This window comes from Lepisma saccharinum, chromosome 1 (genome assembly GCF_977018435.1).
Source record: "Lepisma saccharinum chromosome 1, izLepSacc3.1, whole genome shotgun sequence".
NCBI classification, from domain to species: Eukaryota; Metazoa; Arthropoda; class Insecta; order Zygentoma; family Lepismatidae; genus Lepisma; species Lepisma saccharinum.
In genome coordinates this window covers 106,873,180-106,898,866 of record NC_139229.1, presented here as the reverse complement: position 1 = coordinate 106,898,866, position 25,687 = coordinate 106,873,180, and the positions used below count along the sequence as shown (strand labels likewise).

General features: G+C 39.6%; 1 protein-coding gene across 1 annotated transcript in view; it reads left to right on the top strand.

Moving 5' to 3' along the window:
• The first annotated feature begins 6,212 nt into the window (after positions 1-6,212).
• eIF3m (eukaryotic translation initiation factor 3 subunit m) overlaps positions 6,213-25,687 on the top strand; it is a 43,475-nt gene continuing 24,000 nt past the window's right edge. The window contains exons 1-2 of the mRNA XM_083120214.1: positions 6,213-6,330; positions 24,145-24,324. Coding sequence (XP_082976340.1) covers positions 6,289-6,330; positions 24,145-24,324 — 222 coding nt within the window. The 5' untranslated portion in view covers positions 6,213-6,288. The remainder of the gene's footprint in view (positions 6,331-24,144; positions 24,325-25,687) is intronic.

Here is a 25,687-nt window from a genome sequence, read left to right as displayed (position 1 = left end):
TGACGCATACCAAAATTCTTTCACATATCATTCACCTCCAGTATATAAATTAGATTTGCCTCTTTATGCTCAGGCTAACGTCCAATTTTTAGATCATGGTCAGCACGCTCGGTATAGAGAAATATGGCCAGATTTAATTTTCATATATACTGATGGCTCCAAAAAATTTCAGGATGTAGGTTGTGCGTTTTATATTCCTGAAATGAATCAACACGAAATATTTAGGTTACCAGCAGACACTACAATTTTTACAGCAGAATGTTATGCTATTTACCGTGCATTAAATTATTCCATACAAAATAACTATAAAAAAATACTCATTCTAACAGATGCGTTAAGTGGCTTACAAGCACTAACATCATCATATCCTCAACTATGTCGTCAATCTATTTTCATTATATTGATTATACAATTAACTCAACAAGCACAATCCAAAAATATTACTGTTCAGTTTACATATGTCAAGGCACATCACATTAACCAGAGTAATATTATGGCAGATATGTACGCTAAGAGAGCAAGGGATTTACCTCAAATATCTTTCATCAGACTCCCTTATACAGATCTATTACATACATATAGATGGCTAGCGGAATTTGATGCAAGCCAACCATGGTTCCACAGATGTCCTCTTCCAAGACAGGTTATAGTTTTTATTAATAGATTGCGAACTGGTCACGTACGTACACCAGCACATTTAGCGAAAATAGGTATTATACATCAACAAAATTGTACATGTGGTAAAGATAATCCAGATGCCCAACATTTATTTTTGGAATGTGATCAATTCTCTCAACAACAAAATATATTATATAAAAATCTGATAAGATTAAAAATTCCATTCCCTATATCTTTACTTTCTCTTTTATCTGATTTATCAATACCAATTATTTGGATTTTATATGGATATGCTCGAAAATGTCAAATCGAATTATAAACAGAATGTAAAAGTGTAAAAATTGAAAATTGATTAGTGTCATCTGTTGTGTATTGTAAGGAAAAGTTGTGTAACAAAAATCCCATACCACAGATTACTGCTGTCCCATAGTACAAATACAGAAACATTGGCCAAAGTCGACAGTGTTTTGTCTGACAGGGTCAGAAGAAGAAGAAGAAGAAGAAGAAGTATGCTGTGTTATATTTTTTACTATCCCGGGCAAAAGAGTATGAAGATTGTCATGTTTTTTAGTGTGTTGTGCACATGTTCTTGAAAATATAGTCAAAAGGATATTTGCAGTGAGTACTTCAGTTTATACTTTGCTTTGGTACATATCATTCAATGTTTTTGGAAGGCAGCAGATGCAAAACCACAATAAGTGCACATATATCAGCAGACCTCATAATAAACACTTTGCAAATATTATAAACATTCTTTAACAAATATATTCTGAGTAAAATACATGTGTCAGCCTAGATGTATTTATTGCATACAGCTGCATTCTTGCACATTGTTAAAAAAAAAAATGAAAGTATTCTACAGTCCATGTCCTAATTGTATACTAAAAGCACTCTGACCCATTGATTTGTTATATATTTATCAGATATTTAAATTAATTGCAATAGGTCTCCCCTTGACATTACATAATCAAAAATTCTGAACACGACTAACTGGAGCAAGTGGACAAGAAGAAGTCTCTGAGCAAATAGTGACTCGAGAGGGCTCGACCAATGGACTAGTGAAAATGGAGGTGAAAATGTGACTGAAGCTACCAGCTACTTGAAGCAATGTGCATGGGCTTGCTCCACCAACACTCGCTTTCTCCCCTTCTCTGCCATTATGTGCACAGATTCCCGGGGACAGAGTATAGACTGAACTGATTTTTCACTACAACTAATAGCCTTTCCTCTATCAACACTAGCACTGAAAAGTGGGACTATATCAGCAAAATCAGAACGTCTGGTCATCTTATGCTTACATAATTGTTTTTGCAACATTTAAAATTATATGTAGAAAGTAAGACTTGAAGCTTCACTTCAACCCTGAAGATGAAAGTGACGTTAGCTCTCGAAAGCTTGGAATATTTTCCACAACTCACCTGGTCGATAGCCCGAGAGAATCTATTCATATATATGTAGAAACTTTTTGCCAGGATTGTTATAGGTCCAAGAATTTTCAATAAATTCGATTCTGGTCCAGGAGAGAAAACTAGCAAGCGTAAATGGGTTCTGGACCATAAAGAACATTTTAATCTGTAAAGTATTTCAATTCCTAATATAGTTTTAATGTTCCATGTTCCCATTCTCGTTTTCCTTTTCCAGTCCGGTCGTTGCTGTGTTGATCTGTCCATTCCGAGGCTCCTGTTTTTTCTCTGAATCCGTTAATACCCTTGCGTGGGGGATTGGCCCAACGCAGGGTGGATTTATTTAGGGTTTACTCCCCTAGGGCAGTTGGCTTTACCATGCCTTTTGAGTCTGCCCCACCCTTGGTTTTCTGTCAGGGTATCCTTCCCTTAGCCTTTGGGGATCCCTCCCCTCCCTGCAAGGCAGCAGGGGCAGTGCTTATTTAATGGCGGCACTTCCTCGCCATGTCACAGTGCTGTCAATGGGCTTTTCTGGGTTTTAATGAGGATGGTCCTGCCACAAACCAAACCCCCAGACCCTGTTAGCACTGCCGCCTCGGTCCGGGACTGCTTATTTGGCATTGCCTTATTCGCAGCTAACCACCATATCTGATGGCCGTTCGCTATCCGCCACCTGCGACCCGCCCGGTTGCTGAGGCTCGCCCCTCCCATAGGAGGCCGGATAGGAAAGCCAAGCAAGTGATGGAGATGAGGGTTGAGGGTAGAGTAGGAAGAGGCAGGCCAAGAAATACATGGGAAGATAGAATAGAAAAGATAGGATTAAAATATGGAAAAACTAAGAACGAAATGAGAAGAATGAGTCGAGACCGGACGGAGTGGATGAGATGGACAGAACGAGGTACCCGACGCTTAACGGCATAAGGGAATGGAAGAGAAGAAGAGAAGAAGTATTTCAATTCGATCCAGGAACTGTTTTTCCGGATCAATTTAAATATGGTCCAGAAACAATTTTTCTGGATGAATTTAAATATGGTCCACGAACATGTTTTCTGGATCAGTTTAAATAGGGTCCAAGTTCCGTATTGAAATGAAACAATATGCAATTTGGACCGAATTTAAATTGTGTGAGAAAAAAAGGTTTTGGTCTTGTCACGGAATCCAATAGAATCCATTAGAATGTATGTGTTCCTGGATCTTTAACAATTAATGGGTTGTTACAGGTCCAGGAATTGTAAATTAATTCAATTCCCAACCAGGAGAGAAAATCAGCAAGTGTAAATAGGTTCTAGACCATATAGAACCTTTTTATGTTTAAAGTATTTGAATTGAGTCCAGGAACCTTTCTTCCTCCAGATCAATTTAAATATGGTGAGGATCCTTTTCTCCGGACCAATTTAAATACGGTCCAAGAACCTTTTCCAATGAAACAATATGCAACTTGGACCGAATTTAAATTGTGCGAGAAAAAAGGTTCTGGTCCTGCAGCAGAACCCAATAGAACCCTTTAGAATTTATGGGTTTTTGGACCTTTAACAACCCTGCTTTTTGCCCTTTGTGGATACAGTTTAATGCTAACACTACTTATCTACAGGTTTTGGACAAAATAATGGAAACACCTGTGGAAGCCTGAACATATTTTCAATGTGCCTGGTAACACTGAGCATGGTGAAAAAAAAAAAACAACCTTCTCTTGTTTGTTACAGGTAGTATGGACTGTGCACTGACAGTAGAGTGAAGCAGTGTGGTAGTGGACGTTGTGCAGGTGTGGTGAATGACCAGTATGTCTGACCTGACGGAGTTTGAAAGAGATCGAATTGTTGGTGCCCCTCTCGCTGGAGCATCTGTGAACAAAATAGTGACGTTATGTGGTGTAACACGAGGTACGGCCTCGAAGGTCATGACCACATACACAGTGCATGGTAAAACAGGGGGTTCCGTGGTCATCTAACCACCCTCGATTTCGCAAGGATTTTTTTTTTTATGAGGATTGTGTTGCTAAGTGTGAAGAAAGAAATTCTGGAGTGCGGAAAGAAGTATGCATTACTAAACAGCCGTTTATAGTTGAGATATAGCCGTTTGAAGTTACGAGGTGGAAGTGTACTTGCGGCCATGTTAGTTATGTTCCACCTGTACTCTACTTGTGGCCATGTTAGTTTCGTAGCACCCGTACAGATCGATGTATGTGAAAGTCGGTTTTTCAGGGCTGTACCCCAACAACTGTCATGAAAATTGCTGTCAAAATCTCCTGCCGATTCCGGGCTCCGCCCCTGGGGTAATTAACCTGCCGCCTGCAAATGCTATCGCGGCCACGCCTGTCTCTATAGAGTTCCTTTGGAAGTCATGTTAGAAACTGCCCGGAGCAACCTGCCCAACACTTTTTCTGCACTGAAACATTATGAAGGTTCCAAAAAATCTCATAAGGTAACTTACCTCTTTATCCGTAGGCCAGGCACTTGCAGATCGAAGTTAAAGTTGAGTAAGTCGTACGACCTGCAGTTGCCAAAAAAAATTTGCACGATGTCCAGAAGATAACATATTTACACACGCTGAGGATACCATTCAACAATATGTTCAATGATATTCTTCATCGCGTCTTGCAACACCATATCGCAAATTATGCCATTCTACAAGTCAATCATAAGAAGGAAAAGAGAATGTGTAATGTGTAACATAGTTAAATTTGTTTTTCAAAATTAGAAACTTTTTTCAGGTTCGAAAACCCCACGAACCATGCACGGATAGCCCCACGAACCATTCAAAAATAGTCCCACAAATCATTCACAGATAGCCCCATGAACCATTCACGGATAGCCCCACAAACCATTCATAAATAGCCCCATGAACCATTCACGGATAGCCCCACAAACCATTCATAAATAGCCCCACGAACCATTCATAAATAGCCCCACGAACCATTCACGGATAGCTCCACGAACCATTCATAAATAGCCTTAGAGATACTGGGCGAAAGGGGGGGGGGGGTTATAACCCCCATCAACCTCACATTGAGCACGCCACTGATCATGTGCACGTCATGTTGTCGCAAGTTCGTAATCAGAAACGATGAACAGTAACTCACGTTTATTTACGTTCTAGAACTGTTACACAGTTACAAAACCGCATATTTGGAAACACTGACCGGTTGTTACGTCATGAAACGCTCGCAAATATTTGGTTCACGTAGTAGACGGACATCAAGGGAACAGCTTTCGTGCATCGGAGTGACAATAATGTCGAAAATTACATGATTTACCGGCAAAAAAATTTCAACGAGGTGAAAACAAACTTCCCAAGATCTTCCTAAAATATAAATAAACCCATTTCGGTAAGTACTTTCTCCTGTAAAATTGAAGAAATACGTTTTGGGGATACGAAAATTTTACCCTAGGCACTATCAACACCAGCATCATTTTGAAGGAAACCCATCCTATTGCTGTAGCACTGACAGAGACAAACACATGTACCACATTGAAAGCGAAACATCAATCAAAAAAACTGGGTTGGCTTGATAGCTCAGTGATGACACACAAGGTTACCTTCAAGGTGATAAAAAGCCCTATTTACAGTCTGTGATTAAAACATGAGGAAAACATGCACTATTATAGCGGTGCTGTTGTATCCTCACCAAAGCAAGTTGTGTAACTCACAGAATCACAGATTACTGTCTTATCGCACAACACTAGAGCAACCTTACGTTCTGACGTCACTGGAGAAAGTTTTTATTGTTAGAATAAATGCCTAAGTTATTAGATTAAGCTAGCTAGGTTTAGTTTCGTTAGCATAAATAATACACTTTCAGTGTATTTATGCTAATAGGACCAAACCTAACGTAACTGACTTAACAACATAAGCATTCTTTGTCTGACGTCAGAACACAAGGATGTTCTACTGTTGTGCGATAAGGGAGACTCGCCTTACCTATCTGCTTTGCATCTTGTGACGAATTGTCCATTAGAATCATGATGGTATTGGAAAGGAATTAATCACATTATAGGATCGAAACAGATTCTGTCGGACGCAATTCATGTCTAATTTAGCTGAATACGGAATGTAAGTCGAAGCCTAATTATCATTGTGAAGTTCAAGTTATACAATTTATTTATTGAAACCAATCAAGCGACGAAAACCATGTACGATGTACGTATTTGTGGTCGTTTGAGTTGATGGTTTTGCTTGTTTTATTCTGTGCATGTCTTATTGTACTCTCGTGTTCACGTTTTAGGTCAAAATAGGTGTGCAGTGTTGATTTGTCTGGAAAACTGTAAATATGAGTGCTCCAGTCTTTATAGACTTATCGTTAGAAGATCAGGTCAGTATTAAATGTTAATATTAAGCGTTTACATTAATATTGCAACAAATTAAAAATATATCATTGTGATTCCTTTCATCCTGCTGGGGATGCAGCATATGGCAACCCATAGTTTCACATGGAGCATGTTGGTAAACAATATTCAGAAATTAGCCAGATTATTGATACATACTATGCTTTCTTTCCTTCCCATATACAGTATGGTACAAAACTGTGGGGAAACTCGGCTGGAGCTTCCATGGTATTTAAATGACAAGAAAGCAATAAGGTGTATCAAAGATCTAACAAACATGACATTCTGTAAACCTTTTTCAAGCAACTTAAGATCATGACAGTTCCCTCATACAGGGTGTTCCCGTGTTGATGATACAAACTTTCAAGGATGATGGAGAAGGGCACATGTATCAATTTGAGATAAGGAACCATTTGAAGGAATCCGTTTTACCCATACGATAATGTTACCAGGAACCCTGGTCCGGAAACGACTTAGTCGAAAGATGTAAGCTAAAATCGGTGTATGAAGATGTAATACTTTTATTATCTGCACAAGTTTCACAAGCTGCTACATTCACAACAGTTGGTAAAAGTGGCATCCCCCGGCTTCCCCGCAGGCATGACATCATCGCATAAATTTCTGGCATACCCGTTGGAACAACCTTGGGGTCGTTCGAACAATGTCACAGGAAGCGAGACTGCAGAGGATCTCCTCACAAGAATTCACGCTGCCTGGGTACACCAAGACTTTGTGCGACGATGTCATGCCTGCAGCGAAGCCGGGTGATGCCACTTTAAACAACTTTTGTGGATGTAGCAGCTTGTGAAACTTGTGCAGGTAATAAAAGTATTGGTAAAAATCTGATATTCCCCGGACACCTATAACTTCTTTGTTTTGTCATTTTTGACATTTGTACTTACCTATCTGTTTCACGGAACATTCTTTAATATGTATTCACGTTTTTTTGATCAAAGTAATTGCAATTTTTCACATAATTTTAACTATGTTTGCCTAACCGAACCACACATCAATGGTTTGTGGGGCTAGCGCCTGTGGTTCGCAATTATTTTGCAATTTCTAGATCCTGATACTACCACGACACGAAATTTTAACTATGTTTGCCTAACCTAACCACACGTCAATTGTTTGTGGGTCGGAGAATTAATTTTCAACAAAGAACATGAATTTCCGCTATGAAACATACCCACATCGCACAAAACACCTTCCAGATGTTAGGAACTTATTACCGTAAGTAGTTTCTTCTGTAAAAATGAAGAATTCTGTCCGGGGAATATCAGATTAGTACCAAAGTATTACATCTTCATACACAAATTTTCGCCTATAACTTTCAACTAAGTCGTTTCCGGACCAGGGTTCCTTATCTCAAATTTATACATGTGCCCTTGTCCATCATCCCTGAAAGTTTGTATCATCAGCCTGGAAACACCCTGTATATTTATTCTCTACTCATTCATAAGAGAAAACATCTCTCTCTTTACAGAACGTAACACAGTACATAATTATAATACTAAAGGAGACATGATATTGACCAGTGGCACAAGAACGTTTTTTCATTTGGGGGTACAAAAATTTTATATATATATATTGTGTGAGTAAGGTAAGGAGTGAATGCAGAATAGAGAGAATGTCTCCAATTTCGTTATTATTTGGTATAGCCTACTAACTAAATTTGCCCTTCTAATCACTAATCTGTTGTTAAAATGAGGTGGTCACAACTGGAAATTGCGAAAAAGTGGAAAGTGGAAATTTTGGTATTACTTCCGTACAGTGGAGACACCTTGAAATAATTTATTTCGCACTTTTTTACATTGCTAACATACAATTCTGCATTGTGGAATATTTCTTTAGGTGTAATAATGAATTTCTAACGGAAATAATGTCTATTTTTTACATTTACGAGTACTTACTGTTCTTCCTTTTCTCGGTTCTCTAACATGCAATATGGCAATAGCGTACTGGTTCATCGTGCAATGTGGCAGTGTTTTGTCGATTTCAACCTTATTCACCAAAAAATACCTAATTTCGTGGCTGGATTGGAAATCATGCTAATACCTCGTTAACCCCACAAACCATTTCCGGTAAGGTTAGGTTAGGCAGAGAGAGAGAGATATAGAAGGAGATTGTTAAAAAATATGTCATCTAAAACAGGGAACATCGTGTTCATGTGCAGAAAGCAAATGGCAGCAACAGCAATTGCATGTCGGAGAGATATTTTCCCAGAAAAAAAAACATGAATTGGCATTGAAAAGGATAAAAACTACATTTCTGAACCTCAACAATGCTACAGAAAATGATTTTCGTAAGTACTTTGTTATGTAAAAAGTAAGAAATCCGTCTCCACTATACAGAAGTGTTACCGAATTATTTTTTTTTTAGAGCTGCATCGCATTTTTTTGGGTACAAAATTTTTAACTATGCTAGCCTAACCTAACCTAAACTAACCTTACTTGAAATGGTTCATGGGGCTATCCGTCAATGGTTTGTGTGGCTACCCGTGCATGGTTCGTGTACTGATTAGGAGGCCAAAATTAGTTAATATACCAAATAATAACGAAGTTGAAGATAGTTTCTTACCCTAACCTTACCGGAAATAGTTTTGTGGGGATATCAGTTAAATCTTTTCCCAATGAGCTCATATTGTGGTATAAATTTACAATACTGGAAGTATCTCTAATTTCTTTGAAATTCGGCATACTCACTAATTTATTATTATTATTTATTATTTGAAGTAGGGTTACACTTAAGCTTACAGTATTTTTACACATATTATCTTACTATACAGACAGCTTTTTGCCCTACGTGGATTAATTTGTTAAGCTATACAATTCTGCTAAATGTTTATAAATGTATAAAATATGGATAAATATAAGTGTGCCTATATAATTGAAACACACAAGAAATATAAATTAAGTAAGTACAGGGTGTCCACAAATTATCTTTACAACTGCAAATCTAAATAACTAAATAATGGAACGAGGTATCTCAGTTCTGTTTCCTTTATTTAAAAGAGAAACTCTTTTACCACCTCAGTGCATCTCTATGTGTGCCCCCTTGTTGCCCGTAGGATATCAAGGCAATACTAGATTTCCTGCCATTTCCACTCTAGTAGCTCCTCAGTAAGTGTTGGGATGGCTGCAGTAGTCCTTTGTCGTAGGACATGAATATTGGGAACTGGCGTTCGGTACACAATATCCTTAATATAACCCCATAAAAAGAAATCCAAAGGGGTTATGTCGAGTGATCTTGGTGGCCAAGTAACTGGCCATTCCTCCCAATCCATCGACCAGGAAAAAGTTCATCTAAGGTCGATTTCTCGAACCTCGTGAGGCTTTTCAGACCCCCAAATTCGACAGTTATGCCTATTCAATAATTTATGAGAAAAGGAAACACACTGTGCCTTCTCCTGTGGAGTAGTCATTTTGTTGAAATGTGACCTCACATCTTCCCCACTTACTCAGTGTACCTGAAAAAACAGTAAACAAAACTTTGAGAGTTTCTCTATTACATGAAGGCAACAGAACTGAGATACCTCGTTCCATTATTTAGTTATTTAGATTTGAAGTTGTAAAGTTAATTTGTGGACATCCTGTATATATGAAGGAGGCAAATTAGGCACGGTGTCAGTATTCGTAGATTAACATCTTAATTTGTTGTTTAAATTTGGCCAAATTTCTCTCCTTTTTCCAGGCTACAGGCAGTTGGTTCCACACCTTACTTGCCAGCGATGATATGGATTTTCATCCGTATCTTGCCTTGTTACATTTTTGTACTCAGATACTATTGGTGTTGTTAGATCGCAGATTGGGATAATGCATGTTACTACATATAATTACCTTGCCGCTTAGTAAGTGGTTGTGTGTGCGAATTGCCTGATGAATTTTCAGTAGGAACGCATATTTTCACCTGGATTCAAGCGTGGGTAGTTGCAGTTCTTCTCTGCTCATTCGTGAAGTCGTGTGTGTGGTGTATTTTGTATATTACGAATAGCCCAATTTTGCATTTTTTCTAATTTGTTGGTGTTATTTATGTTAATCCCATAGAGTACAGAGGAACAATATACAAGTAACAGCCTAATAAATGCTTTGTAGAAAGCTAATTTGTGAGCAAGGTGTACATATTTGCAGACATATTGAAACTGTTTGATTCTAGGTGTTGCACGTGCACACATAATCTTCACATGTTGTGAAAAGGATAAATTCTTATCTAGGTACACACCAAGATATTTTAGACTCTCACTTGGTTTTATATTCGAATTACCTATTTTAATATTGTCAACTTGCGTGATTTTGTTGTTTTCCATGGATAATATTAATACTTGAGTCTTAGACTCATTCACTTTCAACATGTTAGATTGATACCACTCAAGAACTTCGGGCTTGCTTTTTTCAATATTTGCAATTAGTTTTTCTAATTTGTTAGATGCGCAGTACAGGAGATAGTCGTCTGCGTATAGATACAATTCAAAGCCAAGCCAAAGTTTTCGGCCCAGAATAGATCCCTGAGGTACACCGAGACATACATTCAGACTGTTCTTAATTGAGTTGCCAACTCTTGTATCGATACTCCTATTGTGCAAGTAGGTTTCAATCCAGTTACATGCAGTAGCAGAAAAATTGAATTGCTGATATAATTTCTGTATTAATAACTTTGGTTGAACACTGTCGAATGCTTTACTGATATCTAGTGAAATTATGCCGATGTATTGCTTTCCTTTACGATCTAATACATGCTGCCAGTCATGTAACAGTTGTAAACGGGTTTGACCACTCGTCCGGAAGACCGAAGTCCCCAGTTCGAGGTGCCAAACTACTCTACCGCTAGTCCGTAGGTTCAGGGTTCCGCGGCCGCCCGATTGGACGGTCGTCGGTCCTTGGTTCGCGTCTCCGGTTAAGGAAACACGATTCCTACCACCAGCTAACGGTTTAATTCCAGGTTCATGTCACCGGGTCGGTTATTTACACCTCCGGCGGTAAGCCACGTCGTGCATTAAGTGGTGCTGTTATTCATTTATACCAATAATAATAATAATAATTGTAATAATAGAAAACTATAACCCTTATGGTCAATGGAGACAAGCTATGCAGCTTCAAACTCAGGACTAAAACCAAAAATATCGACCATACGAGGATATACATCTATACATACATATAAATGAATCAAGAACACCTGTAGGATAACGAATATATACGTGTATTCGGCAAATATAAACACAACAATGATAATGTAACCATTACATATCCCCTCACTCTCATTCTATCATGCACTCACACACACACGCTGCAGGGGTGAACACAATATACCATTACATGATAAAATATCTAACCGCCTCTTTGGTTTATTTTCCGTGTACCTTCGAATTTGAGATTTCTATTAGCCCCTTAGGCTTGCTTTCAATGTAAATAAGCGCGGCCAGCACTCTGTCACGAATGAGACGCGATTAGCTAGGCGTCATAGTTACAAAAGTAAATAATAATTGACATTACACATTGTTGAGGCACTACAATGCAAATAAGCATACACTAAATGAATGACAAGAGGAAATTAACTGGATTACAAGTACACGAGTGCTGATAATACAAACGACTGTAATATAAACTAGGATATATTCAAAATGATTAACTCAGCTATACTATTGAGTACCTAGTTTTTCTGATACCTATATCTATCAAAGAGCACGGTCGAAAAGATAAAAACACAAACATATAATTACTCATATAAATACTCGGCGCGAGAATAGGAAAACAATAACAAATAGTAGGTCTTTTACATTTATAGAATTTCGAAGGGTGAGCGAAATAGGTTCTTAATTTATGAAGATTTATAGTACTTTTGATTTGATTGGCCTAAATAATTAGTAGTTGCAGGCAACATTGTTCGATTTCATCTCGCTTTGTGTTATGACGAACCAGTAGCGACGTAGGTGGACAAATGCTCACTCTCACACATAAAGAGAAAACTGGAGGATACTATACCGACTCAATGGCGGCGTGGTCCTCGCTGATGTCAACTGTCCTCGTTGCGGCTTCCCGACGATACTCGTGGCTATGACAGTCTGTCCTCCTGGCGGGCAAAAACTGTCTCTTCGACTTAGACGTAACATTCACTTTTCTTCCTATTTTCCATCGCGGCGACGAAGATGGGCGGAAAAAGCACCTCGCTTCCATCTGTCTGCTCGGGGCGTTGCATCCGATCGTGGCTTCAATGGCCATTCGGGGATACGCAGGGCGTCGGGTCGTCTAAGGGCGGACGTCGTTTCATCTCTCTCTTTTCTCTATCTCTTCTTCTTTTCTCGGCGTAACATCCGTCTCACCGTTGTGGTACTTTCGTCTCTCATCTGGGTTGGCAATGCGAGTTGTCGCTGCGGCGTGGCTTTCATCTCAGACGCCGTTATGCAAGCGTCGTGGTGCGGTTCTCTTGACTTAAGGCGTCGTATACTTAAGCAGGCGTCGTGGCTTCTTCTCTTGGCTTCATGGCAGCAGTAATCGGAAACCCGAAGGTCCCGTCCCTCTCGTAGCTTTCTCAGCCGCCCATATTTATTCAATGTCCCTCCTTACAAAAAAAGGGAAAAACACACATGGAGCACGTGAAACACGTAATTAACACGGCCTCAATTCCTGGCACTGTCACTGTGATCACACTCTCACGACAATTAACACGACGCGGTCGAAAGGTTAAAACAAAGCAAAGTTCCGTAACTCGCGCAAAGTGACGCGGAGATAGTGTTCGGTCTGAATATGGCGGTAAACTGTGTCGGTCCTCTGGAGTCCAGGGGTATTTAAGGAAATCTTGAAACTTCAAAAATCAACCGCCTCGCAGTTCGTTAGCTTAGAAAAAAAAATGCTGGACGGTGGTCTTTCTTCCAGGCTCGTTGTCCACTTGGGAGGTTTGGGGGTGAAGAAAAAAACAGAGCAGTCCTCACACGTGTTGCGAAAGAACTCCCCCTCGGTCAGCAACTTGGACGTTGTTCCATTCGTTGAGCATGTAAAAGTCACCCTTAGTGTCAAAAATTCCACAACTCGCTATTGTTTTCCTACCCTCGCCGTCTAGAACCGAAAATCCAAGAAAAGCCAAAAAGCACAACTGGCTACAGAAAGTTGTTAAGAGTATTTACGAAATTCTAAAATACACTCACATAAACTACAAAAAAGACTGGTGACAAAAGTAATTGTCACATCTCGCCCCCCCTAACTTCAAAAAAAATTGTAGGCTTTAAAAATCGCTCTCGGCTGGGGAGATTTTTTAAGGTTACATATTTTTTTAAAACACCCTGTATATGAACACTTTTTTGAAACACCCTGTATATGAATCGAATCTATACTTGAAAAATGCTTTTATGAGTAAATACACAATAAAACAATCCTTAAAGGACGTAAAAAGATAATACATTGGAATATACGCATATAAAAATTAATAATGACACAAGAGAAAAATATAAAAATATAACTAGTCCATTAACATAAACTTGAAATCTCTAAGAGCGGTCTCCCGAACGCTGAAGTCCGGAAACGCCAGGTGTTGGAGAAACACTTCTTGTTTGCACCCGATTTCCATCTTCAGTTCCTCGGTTCGACTGCGGGCTCCTTGATCGACTGTGGGGTCGGTAGTAACCATCACGTACGTGACCTCGTTGAAAGGTACCGTCCCGGTTACCCTGTTCTGTGCCGCGCGGCGGTCGACGCATATTTTCTCCTCCACGTCTGCCTCTCTGGTACTGCCGCCGTTCTCTCTGTGGCGAAGGTGGTGAGGGGTGAAAGTTTTGGTCATCGGCGCGTGGAGCGTGGTGCTGTCCTCGCCGCACCATCTGAACTCGCTGGCGTCGGTTCCGGCCGTGACGATCATCTTCTCGTCTGGGACGCTTATTCCAGCGCTCTGACCTGTCGCGTTCTTCTTCTTCTGAGCAATGGTACAGGTTCTCCAGCGTCAGCGACATCGAGTCGGGGTCGAAGACACAACTGCCATTAAGGTGACGCCGGACATCTTGAGGAAAATGATATATCAGCGCCGCGATTATTTCTGGAGCCGTCATTTGAGGCTGCAGTGCCTTGAATTCATTATATTTTTTCCAGAAATATTGGGCGTACGTAACTCCCGCGTTTCGGCTGTACCTTTCGTTGCGTAGTTCCATTAGCATCCGTTCTACTTGGATCGGCCGCTGAAAGTGTCCTAGGAACATCTCCCGGAAAGCTTCATAAGATGTGAAATGCCCTTCATTCGTTTCAAACCAATTTTTGGCCCGATCTTCCATTAAACCTCGCAAAACCAGGATCTTTTCATTATTCCTCAAGGACAGCTCCTCTGAGGTAGTTTCGAACCGTTCTAAAAATGCAGACGGTAAAACCCGATCAGCCCCGTTGAATCTTTTGAAATGGGTTTTATATTCAAGAGGGAAAATAGATCGCCTCGCAATTGTGGGTGGCGAATAATGACCTTCGCAGCTGGTGGTCGCTGGTCGAGTGGGTAAACCGGGTAAACTCTCATTTACAGCTGGCTCATTGACACTCGTGAGTTCAGAGGAAGGGCCCTCATTATTGCTGGTGGCCGAAGTACCTGGGTTTGTCCTCGTAGCCGTGGGCGCTTCTCGTCGCTGAGGGTGAGAAAGGTCCAAACTGTCCATTCTTTTTTCCAAGGCCTGTATCCTTTGGGAATGGTCATCAATCTCGCCTATTGTTCTCGTCACGCGCGCTCTCAAACCTCCCGAGTTTTGGTGACAGGTCACCTCAAGCTGGGCCGAAGATTTTCTCATTAGCGCCAGTTCCTCTTCCGTGTGGTCTGTCCGTCGCGACAGTGTTGCCAACTGCTGGTCCTGGTCATCAATACGGGAATCCAAGCGAGCGATTTCCGCGGTGAGTTTCTGCTCACTGTCTTGCAAGCGCGTGGAAAAACGTTCAGTCATTTGTTCCACCGAAACACGCACCACTTCCTGGAATCGGGTCTCAAGCTGTTCGATTCGCTTTTGTGTGTCTGCATGCTCCGCCCGGATCAGCTGTCTTATCATCTCGAACATCCTGTCGTTGGTGCCGGCGCCATTCTTCAATGCATCATCTGTTTTTTCCATCGGAGCGACATCTTCCGGGGGGGGAAACGGTCAGCTGATTCGGATCTTCAGAAGGTGGCGTGGATTCAGTATTTACAACTAAGCTCCCGTGTCCTGGAGTTCCTGACGAAATAACACAAGTACTACAGCGCGGCTGCGCTTCGTTCGACGGGTCCATTTCACCTAATGGGATTTCAATCCCGCAAACTACACAATTCCGTGCTTCGCTCATCTTTCGATAAATAATTTTCTCACTTCTCAATTTCATTAGATATTTAAAACACTCACTATGACCTGAGGTCGTCAGAAAATAAATCTGCACTTCAAAAATATATAACGCACTACAGAAAAACAATACAAACAATAACCTATCAAAAATGCAGAGAGGAGGGCACGACGGGTCCTTTCCTGCTACCTTGTAGAAGCCTAATGAAAATAAAAACGACGCGCACACACAAAAAATTGCCACTAAATCTGTATAACATACTTCCTTGAAATATCGCCCTTGCCGATGTTTGCCTACATAATTGCCCTTTACGTTAATCAAATTCGCGCCGAGATAACATAAACACCGAATACTAAATATGGATATCAATAAACATAGCAAAATACGTATAAAAACATTTCAACGCTTACTGAAAAAATATTATGCACTTGTAAAACTACTACCATTACACTCCCGACGAAGGCGAAAAAGAAGACCGGTGCCTGTTCGGGATGCCAAATTGTAACCGGGTTTGACCACTCGTCCGGAAGACCGAAGTCCCCAGTTCGAGGTGCCAAACTACTCTACCGCTAGTCCGTAGGTTCAGGGTTCCGCGGCCGCCCGATTGGACGGTCGTCGGTCCTTGGTTCGCGTCTCCGGTTAAGGAAACACGATTCCTACCACCAGCTAACGGTTTAATTCCAGGTTCATGTCACCGGGTCGGTTATTTACACCTCCGGCGGTAAGCCACGTCGTGCATTAAGTGGTGCTGTTATTCATTTATACCAATAATAATAATAATAATTGTAATAATAGAAAACTATAACCCTTATGGTCAATGGAGACAAGCTATGCAGCTTCAAACTCAGGACTAAAACCAAAAATATCGACCATACGAGGATATACATCTATACATACATATAAATGAATCAAGAACACCTGTAGGATAACGAATATATACGTGTATTCGGCAAATATAAACACAACAATGATAATGTAACCATTACATATCCCCTCACTCTCATTCTATCATGCACTCACACACACACGCTGCAGGGGTGAACACAATATACCATTACATGATAAAATATCTAACCGCCTCTTTGGTTTATTTTCCGTGTACCTTCGAATTTGAGATTTCTATTAGCCCCTTAGGCTTGCTTTCAATGTAAATAAGCGCGGCCAGCACTCTGTCACGAATGAGACGCGATTAGCTAGGCGTCATAGTTACAAAAGTAAATAATAATTGACATTACACATTGTTGAGGCACTACAATGCAAATAAGCATACACTAAATGAATGACAAGAGGAAATTAACTGGATTACAAGTACACGAGTGCTGATAATACAAACGACTGTAATATAAACTAGGATATATTCAAAATGATTAACTCAGCTATACTATTGAGTACCTAGTTTTTCTGATACCTATATCTATCAAAGAGCACGGTCGAAAAGATAAAAACACAAACATATAATTACTCATATAAATACTCGGCGCGAGAATAGGAAAACAATAACAAATAGTAGGTCTTTTACATTTATAGAATTTCGAAGGGTGAGCGAAATAGGTTCTTAATTTATGAAGATTTATAGTACTTTTGATTTGATTGGCCTAAATAATTAGTAGTTGCAGGCAACATTGTTCGATTTCATCTCGCTTTGTGTTATGACGAACCAGTAGCGACGTAGGTGGACAAATGCTCACTCTCACACATAAAGAGAAAACTGGAGGATACTATACCGACTCAATGGCGGCGTGGTCCTCGCTGATGTCAACTGTCCTCGTTGCGGCTTCCCGACGATACTCGTGGCTATGACAGTCTGTCCTCCTGGCGGGCAAAAACTGTCTCTTCGACTTAGACGTAACATTCACTTTTCTTCCTATTTTCCATCGCGGCGACGAAGATGGGCGGAAAAAGCACCTCGCTTCCATCTGTCTGCTCGGGGCGTTGCATCCGATCGTGGCTTCAATGGCCATTCGGGGATACGCAGGGCGTCGGGTCGTCTAAGGGCGGACGTCGTTTCATCTCTCTCTTTTCTCTATCTCTTCTTCTTTTCTCGGCGTAACATCCGTCTCACCGTTGTGGTACTTTCGTCTCTCATCTGGGTTGGCAATGCGAGTTGTCGCTGCGGCGTGGCTTTCATCTCAGACGCCGTTATGCAAGCGTCGTGGTGCGGTTCTCTTGACTTAAGGCGTCGTATACTTAAGCAGGCGTCGTGGCTTCTTCTCTTGGCTTCATGGCAGCAGTAATCGGAAACCCGAAGGTCCCGTCCCTCTCGTAGCTTTCTCAGCCGCCCATATTTATTCAATGTCCCTCCTTACAAAAAAAGGGAAAAACACACATGGAGCACGTGAAACACGTAATTAACACGGCCTCAATTCCTGGCACTGTCACTGTGATCACACTCTCACGACAATTAACACGACGCGGTCGAAAGGTTAAAACAAAGCAAAGTTCCGTAACTCGCGCAAAGTGACGCGGAGATAGTGTTCGGTCTGAATATGGCGGTAAACTGTGTCGGTCCTCTGGAGTCCAGGGGTATTTAAGGAAATCTTGAAACTTCAAAAATCAACCGCCTCGCAGTTCGTTAGCTTAGAAAAAAAAATGCTGGACGGTGGTCTTTCTTCCAGGCTCGTTGTCCACTTGGGAGGTTTGGGGGTGAAGAAAAAAACAGAGCAGTCCTCACACGTGTTGCGAAAGAACTCCCCCTCGGTCAGCAACTTGGACGTTGTTCCATTCGTTGAGCATGTAAAAGTCACCCTTAGTGTCAAAAATTCCACAACTCGCTATTGTTTTCCTACCCTCGCCGTCTAGAACCGAAAATCCAAGAAAAGCCAAAAAGCACAACTGGCTACAGAAAGTTGTTAAGAGTATTTACGAAATTCTAAAATACACTCACATAAACTACAAAAAAGACTGGTGACAAAAGTAATTGTCACACAGTTCATGCAGGAGTAATTCTGTTGAGTGATTTTTCCTAAAAGCGAATTGTCTGTTAGTAAGTAGGTTGTTTCAATGTAAGTATTGTTCTAATTGTTTATCTATTACCTTTTCAAGAATCAGACTTTTTGATGAAGTTATCGATATAGGCCGATAATTATTTAATTGCGTTGGGGACCCCCTCTTTAAATATAGGTGTGACAGTTGCATGTTTCCAGCTATTGGGAAATATTCCACTTTTTATGGATGAATTAATTATATCAGTGAGAGGTTCTGTAATCCATGCGGCGAGCAGATATAATATGCGATTACTTATTCCATCGAAATCTGGACCCTTTCTGACATTAAGTTTTTGAAGGATTTTCAGTACGTCATCATGTGTGACGGGTGTAAAATTGAAGCTGGCTTCTCTAGATTGACTGGAGTTTTCAATTTGTTTGCTACTATCATTTTCCTTGAGCGTTAAATCGGTTGTGAATATATTCGATATTGACTTTCCGACATTAGCAAAGTGGTAATTCAGGACATTCAACACCCTCGCAGCTTCGGTAATTATTTCATTATTGTGTTCAATAGATGTAATCACGAATCTGCAGTTTAAATTTGGTGGCCATGTTTAAAATTGCAAAATAACGGGCAGAAATTACTGCTCTGATTGTCCATACACTAATAGGCCGATAATTATTTAATTGCGTTGGGGACCCCCTCTTTAAATATAGGTGTGACAGTTGCATGTTTCCAGCTATTGGGAAATATTCCACTTTTTATGGATGAATTAATTATATCAGTGAGAGGTTCTGTAATCCATGCGGCGAGCAGATATAATATGCGATTACTTATTCCATCGAAATCTGGACCCTTTCTGACATTAAGTTTTTGAAGGATTTTCAGTACGTCATCATGTGTGACGGGTGTAAAATTGAAGCTGGCTTCTCTAGATTGACTGGAGTTTTCAATTTGTTTGCTACTATCATTTTCCTTGAGCGTTAAATCGGTTGTGAATATATTCGATATTGACTTTCCGACATTAGCAAAGTGGTAATTCAGGACATTCAACACCCTCGCAGCTTCGGTAATTATTTCATTATTGTGTTCAATAGATGTAATCACGAATCTGCAGTTTAAATTTGGTGGCCATGTTTAAAATTGCAAAATAACGGGCAGAAATTACTGCTCTGATTGTCCATACACTAACATGGTAGATAAGAACAAATGACATGTGAAAGTTCCTCAAGTGATGTGCAATAAGTGTGACCCATTGATTTGCATGTGAGAAAATGGCATGTCGTGTAAAGAAGGAAAAAATGTTTGGCCCACGAACCATTCACGGTAAGGTTAGGTTAGGCAAGCATAGTTAAAATTCAGGATCATCATGAACATAGTTTTCAAACATTAATCATTGCAAAAACATAGTTTTCAAACATTAATCATTGCAAAAAATATTTGTTTCCTTCATAAACCGAGGGTGTTTACTCCGTTCACGGACCCGCTTATTTTGGAATTTCTAGATGTGACCACCAAATTTTAACTGCAGATTCGTGATTACGAGGCCAAAATTAGTGAGTATGCCGAATTTCAAACAAATTGGACATACTTCCGGTATTGTAAATTCGCTCCCATATTGACACAAAATATAAGTTTTGTAGCACTAGCTACCTCACTGCGCAAAACACAATTTTTCTAGAAGAACGCTCGAACACTGTTGCCAAACCTACCTCTAATCAAAGTCCGCAATGCCATGCTTCAACGATTAATGATCTTCAAGTAACGAAGCAACAACTAATACTCTGCAAGAAACGAAGAAACAGTGTGGCAATGCTGTAGACAGCCCAATGAATGCCGAACGTCACTTGTTCATGCCATCAAACATGGTTGTTATGTTTATGTATGGAAAATGATTGCGGTAATGAAGAACGTAATTTGCAACATATATAGATGTAAGTGTACAATTTTTACACGTGACCCCCAAATCTTAACTCCAGATAGGTTACTAGGACTGCATATTTAGTGAGTATAAGAAGTAGGACAGGAACTGTAGACATTCTCTGTATTGTGCAATTATACCCCTAGGTAAAATGTGGGGCATGGGAAATTCCATTTTAGATGTGAATATCGAGATGTGTAAATAACTTTATTTATTTATTATTATTTATTTATTATTATTATTATTTATTTTTTTTACAAAACAGGTCTCAAGACCAGATAACAATTCCAAAACATATAAAGTTCTGGAGCTTGTTCTGAGCTCATTTTGAGAAGGTGGAGAAATAATTCAACCACCGGTTTTGGTTAAAGATCCCTTAGGTCTTGTATATGATCTGGAAAAGGAAGAGAATAAGTTTAAGCTTCAACGGCTGGATTTGTCTAATGCCCCTAAAGACTTATACAAGGATGTAGGTGGGAGTAACTCAGGAGACCCATGATCTGGTAGCAAGCAAATAGAAGGGAGACATGTCCATGAAAATAAAGTGAATAGTCATCAGCAGATGTGATGATTCATTAGTTGTATATAAGAAGAAGAAGAAGTTTGTCCATGTATATGCATATATAAGAAGAAATTTATGTAAATAGAAGCTTGTAGCCAAAGAAGAAATTGGAGCGATTTTACAATACCGGGAGTTTCTCCAATTTGTTTCAAATTCGACATACTCACTAATTTTGCCCTCCTAATCACGAATCACAGTTAAAATTTGGCGCTCATGCGTACAAATTGCAAAATAACTGAAATTAAGTGGTCTGCGATCGGCACAATTGCTCGTTATTTATCGGAAAATTTTCTGTTTCGAATACCTAAAAAAAATATAGCTATACACCCCTGAACAATAATCTAATGTGCGGAAAGAAGTATTTACGAATGTATAGCCGTTTAAATTTAAGATAGGCTATTGCAGTTTTAAATTTTTGAGTCCAAATTTTCCACTGATTCCGAGCTCCGCTCCTGGAATAATTGACCTACTGCCCATTACCGTTACCGCGGCCCTGCCTCCGGTATGCTATGCTCCGGCTACCCGGCCTTCACTATAGAGTCCCTTTTTAAGGGCATGGTAGAAATTTGCCGGAGTCGCCTGCCACCAAATGAGCGCCAAATTGCAACTGCACATTCATGATTACAAGACCATTATTAGTAAGTATACCGAATTTGAAACAAATTGGATATATATCTGTTACTGAAAATTAACGTAAGCTATCCTTACTGTCAATGATTCGTTCAACAAACATACAATCGACACTATGCAACATGCCATTTTCTCACATACAAATAAACGCTCCATGCAACTGGTATAACTTTTGGCACAACACTCTAGGAACCGCACCATTGCCAAACTTACCTCTATTCGAAGCCACATTCCACAACCTCTTCTCCCTCATCGTCACTGTAAATAATTGCACCACATTAACAATCTTTTCACTCCTTCCCTCCTCCATTCTTCCACGATCAATGATCTCCAATTGACAAATGAACAATGTCGCAATGCTGTAGACAGCGTAACAAATACCGATCTTCAATTGTTCACATCATCAAATATGGCTACATGATAGTGTATCGACAATCGTACCGTTAATAATTGCACATAATTTCGCAATTTCTATACGCCAGCGCCAAGTTTCAACTTGAGATTCATCATTAGGAGGCCAAAATTAGTGAGTATCTCAAATATGAAAGTAATCAAATGAACTCCCCATATTGTTAAATCATAGCAAGAAATCCATATATTAATATAGAAGGTTGCTACAGAAGAAGAAGCCTGTAGTCAAAGAAGAAGCAGCTTGTAGCCAAAGAAGAAATCCATATATAAATATAGAAGGTTGCTACAGAAGAAGCAGCCTGTAGTCAAAGAAGAAACCTGTAGTCAAGGAAGAAGCTTGTAGCCAAAAGAAGAAATCCATATATGTATATAGAAGGATGCTACAGAAGGAGTCTGTAGTCAAAGAAGAAGAAGCATGTAGTCAAAGGAGAAGCTTGTAGCCAAAGAAGATATCCATATATAAATATAGAAGGTTACTACAGAAGAAGAAGCCTGTAGCCAAAGAAGAAATCCATATATATACATATATAAAAGGTTGCTAAAGAAGAAGCCTGTAAAATAATTTCATAGAAGAAAATTTGGAAACACGAAACTCTAGATTGAAATTGTAAAGAATTGATTAAGTGTGTGGATTGTATATGGAACGTGTTTTTCAGAATATATGACTGTTTAGTCTTCTGTAGTGGGAAAATATGGTGCTTCCTTTCTCAACCTTTAATGTTGTTGTTCAGGTTTAATTGCCCCGAGGTATCTCATGTATCTACCCCTGTGCTAAGCTGGCAAGTGTGAAAGGCTCCAAACCCGAAAGGTAGCATATTTTCACCAGGTGCTGGGAACAGCAGCAAGAGTAATTACCTGAATCATGCCATAACATTGTATGTTATCTTATTTTGTTATATTAATGAGCAGTGTTGCTGAACTAAGAAGTTAATTTAAATTAAAATGGGTGCCACTAGTACTGTCACCAGTTAGTTAGAATAACAGAAGGTGCTTAAAACAGAAATGATATGATTAGGTGTTGGGATATATTTACAGAAGCAATTTTAATGCTAACAGCCCTAAACGACCTTCCTAACCTAACAACGAAAGCATTTAGGCTTGTAATACCCGTTCATACTTATGACATGTGGCATATTAGCAGCACCAGTCTGCGTCAGAACACCTCACAGTATTTTTTCAACTCTGGCATGCAGAAAAATGTACTTGTCTCCTACTCGAAAATAAATGCAACCAACGTAAGCTTGGTGCACATCAACAACTAAAGAATGCACACTTTCGTGTAGCAGGCCAGGTTGTAGATCACGCACATGCACAGTTTAAAATCTGGTGCAAATAGCTCAAAAGCTAGCTTCACCATCTGGTTGATATACTCACTCTGTTGACATAATATAAAACTGGTTCCAGTGTTAGGAAAACATAAATAACGGAGATATGTACAGTTACACATAGGAATTTGTGGGATAGAGAAAATATACAAATGTTGATAGACACTTATGTTGTCGGTGCATTATTTGTTGAAATAACTCTTTCCACATGTGTGTAAAATTTTACATCAAACTCCTCCATTGCTATTTCCTGTACAATTTTACATCAGACTCCTCCATTGCTATTTCCTGCACAAGTATTTCACGTAATACCTTATTGGTACTGGTAACTAACTATCTTTCTAACAACAGAAAAACTTCATAGGCATTTGTCTGGGATAACTATCCTAGCTTGTACAGTCCTGATTAGCCTATCTGTGCATACAGGTGACTTAAAACAAAAACTCATAACGTGAAGAAAAGGAAGAAGAGGTAAGATAATATCTTCAGCTTTCACTATTTTATCTCTTTTTACTAAGTTAGATGTATCACTTCCTTTCACAAGTGAATCGTGAAGTCTATTTGAATCTGGAAAATTTTGGTGTATGGTTTTTGTTTGTTCTGTAAGTCCAATTTATGCACAGATGGGCTAATCAGGACTAGACCTGGATTTTAAGTGGGATCCAAACCACTATGTGCCTCCACAAAGGTTACAGCAGTACCACTATGCAATTGGAGAGGCCCTTGGGAATATGTTGACAATGTTTTTCTTTCCATTTCAGGCTCAGGAATTTCGTGTACATTTTAAAAGTTTGGGAGCTGAAATATCAGAAGAAAAGTCTCCAAAAGGAATAGAGGATGATCTACACAAAATTATTGGGGTTTGTGAAGCTTGCTTTAAGGAAGGGAATGAGGCAGAAATAGAGAGCATTCTTAATGGGATTGTTTCTATGTTAGTAATGGTAAGTCATTATTATACTTAACTGAATATATTATTTTTGTGAATATTTCCACTGCACAGCTATGGTTATGATTGTCTGCATGTGTGTAATTAATTGACATATTTATGTATGTTTGTTTGACATTTGCTGTCAAATTTGTGATGTCATGTGAACATACCTGAGAAGTTGTTCTTTTTCCTTAACAATTTTCTGTGGGGTGAGTGAAAATTTTCGTAAAACAGGTGGTTAATATTTTATTGATGTCCTTGCAATTTTTAAGGACTGTTCTCTTTTCTTTCGTTTAAAAAAGTTTGTTGTGCAATTCCATCATCCTTTTACATACACAATTTTAAACAGCTCAAGAACACACACTGAAAAAGTTATCTGAGTACGTACCATCTTTTGCATAGAATGTTTTTTTTTCCTGTCCAGATCATACATGCTTATGTGAGAAGGTAAGGTGGGGGACCCAAGTTGCAATTGTTTAATTCCGAATTTATCCTGTTGCACAGGATTTTTTTTTTTGTTCATTGTTAGATTTCTAATTATGTCTATTAAAAAACCATACTTTGCAGTCTTAGTGATTACTTGCTGCATGTTTTTTTTGGAAAACTATTTCCCCTTCCATATACTCCTGTATGGTCCTTTGTTTTGAGAGCAGCCATTTGTTTACTATCATCTTGGATATGCCCTGCTGCTGCCATCTACTTTGCATATGTGGGGTATTTCATTTTTAAATGTTTTGATTGTTAGGTTTTGGGCGCTCATCATTAAAATAACACCTCTAACTGCTTTAATATCTAGTCTTGATTGAGAAACCCCATTTGAGCCTCTTATGAAAATCCAGGTGGCCGCGGTGGCTCAGTCAGTAACGCATCTGACTACCATGCTAAAGGTCCCGGGTTCGATACCCGGCTGGTTCAAATCCGGGAATATTTCTAACGTTGGAAGCGGCTCCGGTGCCCACCCAGTGTTGAATAATATGGGTACCTGGGGGAAACCCTGGGGGGTAAAGGTGGTCAGGGGCATGATGCTGATCACATCACCCCGTATACGTCTTCATGGCGTGGTGCTAAGCACAGGGGAGCACTTTACTTTTACTTCACTTTATGAAAATCCAGAATAACTTGTGTCTGAGTTGAAAGGAAACCAAGAGTGCCTGCTCACATAAATTACATTTGAAATCATAATTTCTTCAGTAACATATACTTAGAGAATCTTCTAACTGTTCTGTAGTTTCGTCAAGCTTCAATATTTCTCCTACAATGGTTCACAATATTCTAAAGTACTTCCTAACAGTCCTATAAAACTTGTGAAAAATTGTTAAACATTCAGAACCATTACAGTGGTTAACATTTGGGTCTTTCATTAACAAACACACACT